The 9,897-nt window shown below is 34.1% G+C and overlaps 1 protein-coding gene across 1 annotated transcript; it reads left to right on the top strand.

The window, feature by feature from the left end:
- Positions 1 to 6,653: 6,653 nt before the first annotated feature.
- LOC130890895 (prostatic acid phosphatase-like) lies at positions 6,654 to 9,457 on the top strand. Its single transcript, XM_057795297.1, has 3 exons — positions 6,654 to 6,956; positions 7,009 to 7,107; positions 7,296 to 9,457. Exons 1-3 carry the CDS (start codon positions 6,873 to 6,875, stop codon positions 8,349 to 8,351), a joined length of 1,239 nt encoding a protein of 412 aa, XP_057651280.1. The 5' UTR covers positions 6,654 to 6,872; the 3' UTR covers positions 8,352 to 9,457.
- The last annotated feature ends 440 nt before the right edge of the window (positions 9,458 to 9,897 follow it).

Genomic DNA, 9,897 nt, shown 5'->3' on the forward strand with positions numbered 1-9,897 from the left:
TTTTGATGATTTCTCCAGAGGGAGTTCTTATAGAAGCGACCCTAGCGATACCGTCAGGGCCTCTATGGAGCTTGCTGATTCTACCTAATAACCACTGAGTGGGCATAGTGTTCTCGCCTTTCACTAAAACGAGAGAATCTTCTACTAGATGGCCTTGGTTGGACTTCCATTTGGTGCGTCTTTGGAGCTCCGCAATGTACTCAGATTTCCATCTGTTCCAGAAGTGCTGTGCTAATTGTTGTACGAGCTGAAATCTGGAAAGTCGATTCATTTTTATGTCGGTGACATCTTGATCAGGTGCTGCAATTATTGGTCTTCCAATCAAGAAGTGAGCTGGGGTAAGAGGTCCAAAATCGTTGGGATCAGAGCTCAGTGGGCATAAAGGACGCGAATTCAAAATCGCCTCGATTTGTGCGAGAACTGTGGCAAATTCTTCAAATGATAAATGAACTTGGGTCAAAACGCGCCTTAAATGATGCTTTACGCTTTTGACAGCTGCTTCCCACAAACCTCCGAAATGAGGAGAGTAGGGTGGTATAAACCTCCACTCTATATTCTGAGAGCTACATTTCTCGATTATAGTGTTGCTGCCATGTTTTAGAAAATCCTTTAGCTCTCGCTGTGCCCCGACGAAGCTTGTTCCATTGTCGGACAATATTTTTGATGGTTTGCCTCGTCTAGAGACAAAACGATATAGCGCTTGAATAAATGATTCTGAAGAAAGGCTAGAAATCAATTCCAAATGGACTGCTTTAGTTGATAAACAAATAAATACGCCAATATAACATTTACTTAAACGACAACCTCTACCTTTCTTATCGTTAATCATAAATGGCCCCGCGTAATCAACTCCCACTATTGAAAATGCACTAGAAGGATTAGTTCTATCGCGCGGTAAGTTGGCCATAATTGGCTGTATGGTTTTAGCATTGAATTTGAAGCATTTCACACAATTCTTAACAGTCTTTCGTGCAAGATTTCTACCGGATATAACCCAGTAATTTTCTCTTATAGTGCTTAAGAGCAGCTGATGGCCGCCATGCAATAGGCGTTCATGTTCTTGTAAAAATAGTAGCTTTGAAAAATGATGCTTTGAATTGATCAAAATTGGATGCCTTTTGTCAAAGGAGTAATTTGAATGTTTTAGTCGCCCTCCTACGCGTAGCAAACCATCGGGTTCTAGAAAGGGACTAAGACTTAATAGATTACTATGGGAGCTCAAAGGCTTGTTATTTTTCAATGTTTCAATTTCGGTAGAATACGATTGAGATTGACAAATTCGAATGAGACATTTTAGAGAATCACTTAACTCCTGTACTGTAAGAGAACCGCCTCTTCTGCGATTTCTCTGAAGACAATTATCCTTAAATCGTAAAATGTATGCCATTGTTCGTTGCATTCTTGAGAAATTTGAGAAACGTTCAAAGGGAAAACTCAGGGTAGGGGGCGCAACATTGGTCAGAAGACTGGATTTAAGTTCAGGTAAATCATGAACCACCTCCAGCTTGTCATTGGGCCAAAAACTTGGGTCCTTAGCTAGCCAAGTAGGGCCGCGCCACCACAAATCAGAGTTTAAAATTTGACTAGGATATATTCCCCTTGAAGCAATATCTGCTGGATTATCGTGGGTGGGGATGTGCCTCCAATCGGCGTGTTTAGTGAGAGACTGAATTTCTGCCACTCTATGGGCCGTGAATGTTTTTAGCAGATTCGGGCTTGTGCGTACCCAAGCTAGAGTTATAGTTGAGTCCGACCAAAGTGTGAAAGATTTGAATTGAATTTTCAAAGCAGTTTTAGCTTTATCTGTTAGGCGGGCTAGAAGCAATGCTGCGCATAATTCCAACCGCGGGATTGGTATTGTTTTTATAGGTGCCACCTTTGCCTTGGCGCATAACAGGGATACATGAACCTTTTGATCGGAATCAATACTTCTCAAATAAACACAGGCTCCGTAAGCCTTTTCCGAAGCGTCAGCGAAACCATGCAGTTGTAATTCAACAGCATTCTTGCAAATAGCTTGTCTGTTTAACTCAAGATCGTTCAAAATAAGAAGCTCCTTCTCCAACCTTACCCAATTTTCAGATATAGCTTTTGGAATAGCGTCATCCCAAGCTAATTTATTTTCCCATAATTTTTGCATTATCATTTTTGCGATAATAGTACATGGGCTTAGTAAACCAAGGATGTCGAATATTTTTGATATAGTAGATAAAATTGTGCGTTTTGTGACCTTTGTACCTATAGGATTGGTATGAATTTTATATTGAAGCTTATCGTTATTGCAAACCCATATCAAGCCTAATGTTTTTGTTTTGCCATCATGCGCAAATTCTAGTATATCGGATTTTAAATCATTTGAACTTATATTTTTGAGCGCGTTGGTGTCGTTAGAGCACCATTTTCGGAGTGCGAAACATCCCGATTTAAGAGTGTCACTTATCGCTTTACATATGTATTGCGCATGCTCAAGTGTAGGTGCACCTGTTAACAGGTCATCTACATAAAAGTCGTGCTTAATGATTTCGGCTATTTCCGGGTTCATTTCTTGAATATCCTCAGCGAGTTTAGCTAAACAGCGTATTGCAAGATAACTGGCAGAGGCTTGCCCGTATGTAACGGTATTTAGCTGGTAGACTTCCAGGTTATCACTCGGATTTTCGCGCCATACAATTTTTTGCAAATGCCTTTGCTCGGGCGTTATTGAAATTTGCCGGTACATTTTAACTATGTCTGCCGAAACTACATAGTTATATTTCCTAAACCTTAAGACTATTGATAGTAAATCGTCTTGTAAAACGGGTCCAATGACTTGAATATTGTTGAAGGATAGACCGTTGCTAGAGGGCGCTGATGCATCGAAAACTACCCGTAGTTTTGTGGTCAAACTCTCTTCTCTCAAAACTCCGTGATGCGGCATGAAATATTCGAAGCTTGAATCATTGCCGTTACAAATTGTCATATGGCCTAGCTCTTTATACTCGTTCATAAATTGTATATATCTGCTGTGCAGCATTGGATCTCTCCTGAATTTTCGTTCTAATGCATAGAAACGTTTTTCGGCTTGAGCTTTTGACTCACCTAAACTAGAAGGTTGTTGCTTTAAAGGTATAGTGACTGTAAAACGTCCGTTCGCGTCTCTGGTAGTAGTTTTGATGAAATTGTCCTCGCAAAATTGTTCATCTGGAGAAAGTTGTCGCGTGCTAGATATTTCCTCGATTTCCCAAAATTTGGCTATTGAATTTAATAATTCCTGGTTTATACTTAAATTACAAGAAGCCTTTTCAACGTTGTTAGTACTTATTTGCCCAGATACAACCCAACCTAGCACTGTATCAATTAATAGCGGCATATTTTTTCCTAACGAAATTTTGTTATTGCTTAAAATTGTCCAAAATAGGTCCGCGCCAATGAGCATGTCTACTGGTCCGGGAATATTGAATTGTGGATCAGCTAGCTTTAGATCACCTGGAATCGCCCAAGATTGCGTGTTGATTCGACAACACGGCATCACACTTGTAATCTCTTTTAGAATATAACAATTGCCATGCGCTTTAAAATTGGTGTGTACAGATTTAAATGAAACCTTACACCTTTTACTGACCTTTGAAATATTGTTTGAAATTCCGAAAATTGAAAGATCTGTTTTATGTGTCGCAATATTCAAACGCTTTTGCAAATCCTCCGTTATAAAGGAAGTTTGAGAACCACAATCTAATAACGCTCTTGCTTTGTGAAAATTATTGAAATTGTCTGAAATGAGTAAACAGGCGGTAGATAATAGCACCTGCCCCGCCGCTGGTACCACTACGCCACTGCTTAGTGCTGCGGAACTTGAGCTCGCGTTGTCCGCTATCTCGAGTTTTTCATGCAAAATTGTATTGTGCCAAGCTTTACACACTTTGCAAGGCCCTAATTTACACTGTTTGACAGAGTGACCCGAACGCAAACAGTTATGGCAAAGATTTGATTTTTTGACAAAATCTTTTTTTTGTGTTATTGTTAATCCGAGAAACTCTGCACAACGATATATTGAATGCTCTTTCTTGCAATAGGAGCATGTATATGTACTTGAGGTCAATGACCTTACTCTACTTTGTTTATTGAATTTATTTTCCTCATTACTAAATTTTGAATCTGATTTATTTAAACTGAGACTGTTCTTTGATTCTAACATATTAAGAAAATTGGAACGTTTTTGTAAAAATTGTAGGAATTTATCTAACTTTGGCAATTCTTCCTGATCTCTATTTTCCCTTTCCCATTCAAGGTTTGAGCTAGTATCTAATTTATTAGTAATCCAAAAAATTAGTAGAGGATCCCAATTAGTTATATTTTGCCCCAATTGTTCAATAGATCCCAAATGTTTGTGAATATCGTCAGCTAAATTTTGTAGTTTTTCAGCTGTCGGTTTTTGTATATTTTCTAATGAAAAAATGGCTCTAATATGTTCATATATTAATTTTTTAGTATTGTCAAATCTTTTTGAAATTGTGGCCCATGCCACTTCATAATTGTCGGCCGTATATTTGATTTTGGAAATGGACGCCGCTGCTGTTCCTCCTAGTGCACTTCGCAAGTAATAAAATTTTTGAATATTATCTAATTTTTTACTATCATGAATAAGGCATTTATATGTGTCCCTGAATTCTAACCAATCTTCAAAGTTTCCACTGAATTTAGGAAGTGATATATCCGGAAGCTTTATACCCTCGTTTTTACAACAAGCTTTGTCTGAAATCACGCTAAGATTTGTATCATTATCGTGATTATTGTAGCTTTGTAAAATGTTTTTAGCAACAGCGATTGCATCATAATATGAATTTTCAAATCTCTCTCGTTCGATTAATTGCTCATCTAAATTTATATCATCCTGTAACTCTATTTCTAATTGATATGATTTGAATTCGTCAAGATAATTTTCGGCATCACGTAACCTATCTTTTAATTTTGTAACTTCTGTTTGGCTTAAATTAGATATAGTTGCAAATTCATTTACCGCTTTTGTGAAAATAGTTAACTGAGCTTTAATTACACCTCTTTTCTTTATTAGTTTGCCAAGTTCTGCCATTTTATATTGTCAAATTGTTCAAGCACAAACAGAGAAGCTTTGAAATCGCAAATGGAAAGAAAAATTCGGAAATAAATAATTTGGAACAAACTCACTCTGATTTCGGTCGAACTGCCTGATTCTTGCAATTGAACTAGTCGGCCAGTTGAGTTGATGTCTGGTCGCCGTGATATTGTATCGACTACTTGTTTGGTCGATCACTTTGCACTCGTTGATAGTTGCTTGCAGCACGTGGTAAATTGTTTTTGGGTTATAGTTGTTAATAATATATTGTTTATTGCGAATTTTCACTGGTTTTGTTTATAATCCGCTCGTAAGGACCATGTTTTGTATTATAGTTATTATTAACACGTTTACATTAACATTTATTTGTAAGAAAATTTTTTACATAGCTTTAACAACAGAACTTATTATATATCTCATTTCTTCCATTCGCTCAGTAGTCGGTTCGTCGGACAGCGTTGCCAGTTTTCATGAGTTTTGAATTAATTCTGGCGTGAACAACCCTCTTGTATATTATATACAAAATTGATTCCCACCCTTATTTGTACCCAAGACACTTGTGGAAAAGTTTTTTTCTATACTGAAGAAAAAAATAGTATCGCTGACCATTCAGGTTACTATCAAAAAAATATGGACCTACTAAATTATTACCCACTATTCCTACCCAAACATTAATACAAAAAGTTGTATGCTAACCAACCGAATTTTTCTACATTTCAATTTTTTCCTTATACAAGTAACACGATATTCAACAGTATGCAGTTTAATTAGAAATTTTTGATTGTGTTTTAATAACTCCAGTAAGTATTTTCAATAAAAAATTTATGATAATTTTCTTCAGATCGCTCTCCTTGGCATGTACAACGATCTAAAAATCTACATATCTCCTAAACCATAAATTTTATCGAATTGAGCAAAGGGTAACTTTTTGTTAAGAAATCGTTAAAAAATCATTTTTGCTATCTTTAGATGGTACAGGTTGTCCCTGTAGAAGTTACGGATTGTTAACCATTGGGCTTGAACCCCCCCTGACCTTCAGATAATTATTCCGTCAAATACACTACATAGATATACGTAATAATCCATTGAAAATTCATAATATTCGAATGTGTAATTTAGAAAATATACTTAAATATGTGTTTAGATTTCGCCTATAACTGCGAAACGAGAAGTCATCTGATAAAATTTTTATGTCACGGCATTATTTTCACGTTGTCTACTCACTCCCAAATTTTTTGCATCAAGCCCAAAAAGAGAGAGAGAGAGAGATTCGTTGGATAGATTTTAAAAGGATAAGGAAAATTTTGTTAGGAGAAGGGTTCGTTGGAGTGATCCCTGATATAGGAATTGTTCCTCTGCAGAGCCGGAGTTGTTGTGGTTGCGTGGGGTTGTGTTGGCTATAAGAAATCGAAAAGATAGCTTGCAATTAAAAACGATTCTTCTTGGTTTGAGCTTTTTTTGTTTTTTGAAAAATTTTATTAGCCTGCGGGGAAACCGCATCAAGTCCCGGATCACTCTGTATTTATAGGTGCTCTGTCGTTAATATCCTTACAAATATTGTCGTATGTATAAAGTGTTCTGTGTTTCTATAAAAAAGAAGAAATGTCAAATTGTTCTGTGCTTTGTGTGTACTATTAATAATCAGCTGAGTTTTTGATTAGAAACTTCAATATTTACTATTTGGTATAATCCTTCCAACCTTAAAAATGTTTTTTTATAAATGGTACTTGTCATAACTGAAGTGTAGTTTGCAAGCCCTCGGTACTAATTAAGCTGCCTATAATTTGCACAATAAATAAAAATGAGATGTCAATTTTTATTAATTTTGAGTATCATTTATTTTGCAGCAGAGGTATATACAAGTGAATTAATTGCCGTTGTCTTGGTAAGATGATTAGGGCTTCAAATAATAATTTTATTATTGAATTTCGCTCTAGATTTTTAGACACGGTGATAGAACACCTGTTGACCCTTATCCAAATGATCCATATGGAAATAAATCTTATTGGCCTGTTGGCTTTGGACAACTTACCAATGTGAGTAAAAATATAAATATGAACCTCTAGGAAAGTGATGAATGTATTTTAAGTATGTGTAGTATGAGGGAAAAATGTAATATTACAACTTTACAAATAACAACTTATTCCTATGAAGGCATTTGAAATTTATACCTCCTTCTTATATTTGCAAGTATAACCAATATCATGATTGTGTTTATTTTCAGAAAGGAAAAGAACAACATTTTAAGTTTGGAAAATGGTTGAGAAAACGTTACAATAACTTTTTACCTGAGATTTATTCAGAAGAAGACATATATGTAATGTCAACTGATGTTGATAGAACTCTGATGTCTGCCGAAGCAAATTTAGCTGGGTTATATCCCCCTGTAGGAGAAGAAATATGGGACAAAAATATGAAATGGGTCCCAATACCAATTCACACACGACCAGTACAGTTAGATCCAATATTAGCAGCTAAAAAACCCTGTCCTAAATATGATAAGATGTATGAAGAACTTTATGAAACTGATTATTTTAAACATATTACTCATGAAAATCATGATCTGTATAAATATCTAACCAAAAATACTGGATATACAGTTTCCAATTTACAGAAGATACAATATTTATACAGTAATCTTTTAATAGAAACTTTATATAATTATACATTACCGAGCTGGACATCTAAAGTTTTCCCTGATAAGCTGTTTGCTTTGGCAAGCTTAGGCTTTGCTGTAGAGACGTTTACAACTGAAATGGCTAGATTAAAAACAGGTCCTTTATTTGATCTCATTATAAATTATTTTACTAATCGTACAAATAATATTGATGGTACGCCAAAAGTTTTAATTTTATCTGCTCATGATACAACTATAGCTAACGTTCTCAATTCTATGGGAGTTTTTGAATATCACTGCCCTCCTTATACAAGTACCATTTTTTTTGAACTCAAAAGAAGTAGTACCAAAAATACATTTCTCAATTTATATTATAAAAACTCAAGCACACCTAGACAAATTAAATTGAAAGATTGTGATGTGGATTGTAACTTTTCAGATTTTGTTGAAATCTTAAGACCAATTACAATTAGTTTAAATCAATGGGAAATAGAATGCAAATTCAATTTGTTTATGTGGCCTCTTAGTTTTCAATGGAGTATAATTTTATCTTGCTCACTTATAATCATTATATTGATAACGTCTGCTGTAGTAGCAGGTATTCGGTCCAAAAAACAATGTACTACTAATTATTCACAACTTCCCAACGAAGAATACACATAACACCATCAAAATTATCCACTATAATGTATTGTGAAACATATTACCTAGCAAAATTGAAATTGGGTTTTGGTTCATTTACTGTAAACAGTAGGTAAAGAATTTTTGATATGGTATCATTGACCATAATATATAAACTGTGAAAAATTATTGTAAATTAGATTATATTCGTAATATATTACAGATTAATACTAGTATTTTCTGATCCGTGAATACGGATTAATCATTTTCCAAAGGTACTTAACTAAATTTAATTATAACTACTTAATTTTTCATACCTTCAAATTCATTAAGAATTTCTATTATTTTTGTAGTTCATTATATTTGCTGGCAGACTTTCTGAATGTAATGTTTTCCCTATTTTTGAATAGTTCTATTCATTTTTTTATATTTTTACAAAAATTTTCCCCAAAAAAATTTATTTCTTTTCTATATGTCGTTATATAGATTCTGATACTTATTATGGATCCAGTATCTGTCACAAAAAAATAGTGAAAAAGCTATTGTTGTATGAATGTAAATCAATAAAAAAAGTATTTAAATCAATAAAAAAATATTTTCATGAAATTTGCTATATCGAACTAGATCATTTATTAATTTGAATACAGTGGTTTTACACTATTAGCAAACAAAAAAGTTTGATAACATTTAACAGCAATAGTTTTTTTTACATCAAACAACTGGTGGTAATTTTAGCTCGTCATAAACTACTGTTCATGAGTGCATAAAACTAGTTGTGTGCCATAATTTAGCTTGCCACAGATCTAGAGTAAAATGATTTAAAGTATGCATGTATGAGTCACAATACAACACTAGTTTATAGTGACCAGTTATCACTAATAAAGTCATCCATCTGAGCGAAATTTACAAATGCAATGATGTTTTATACTATTAGTATTATTTAAAAAGAGCCAAATTAAACATCTAATTCCACACTTTTACGATGGAATAAGAGTGGTTGTTAGCAATGACGTTTGGCATGTGACTTAAAGTATTTTATGTTGTATTATATTTATATTGGATAAATATATATGTGTGTACTTAAGTAATTGTACATTCCAGAAGAGATTGAAATAGTTTTAAGTATATTAAATGTTCTCAAATGAAAATTCACCTGTTTCTTATTTGATGAAACCTAATAAACCTAGCAATTTAAAAGCTATAAGTATACTGTATCTCCTCTATACTTAAGTTTTAATACCAACTACGAATTAATTTTTATGAACCGATGAAGTTATATCAAGAAAACTTTAATTTCAAACCTAAGGAAAGAACTTTTCAAATATGAAAATGTTTTAAATTGAAAAGTAATTTTATGACTGCTAATAAAGAAATAAACTAACAATAGTTGGTGCAGTCAACCGCCACTTGCCATAAATACACCAAACTGATCATCTCGATATATTCCATATTTCTAGAAAAAACTGTAGCATTATGTGTACCCAGGCTCCTTCCTCGATATTCAGAATTTCCTCTGCAATTTCATGATGCAATTGAAAACCTTTCGAATGAAATTTCGTAATCTAATCAAAACCTATTTTTTTTATTG

This window comes from Diorhabda carinulata, chromosome 2 (assembly GCF_026250575.1).
Source record: "Diorhabda carinulata isolate Delta chromosome 2, icDioCari1.1, whole genome shotgun sequence".
NCBI classification, from domain to species: Eukaryota; Metazoa; Arthropoda; class Insecta; order Coleoptera; family Chrysomelidae; genus Diorhabda; species Diorhabda carinulata.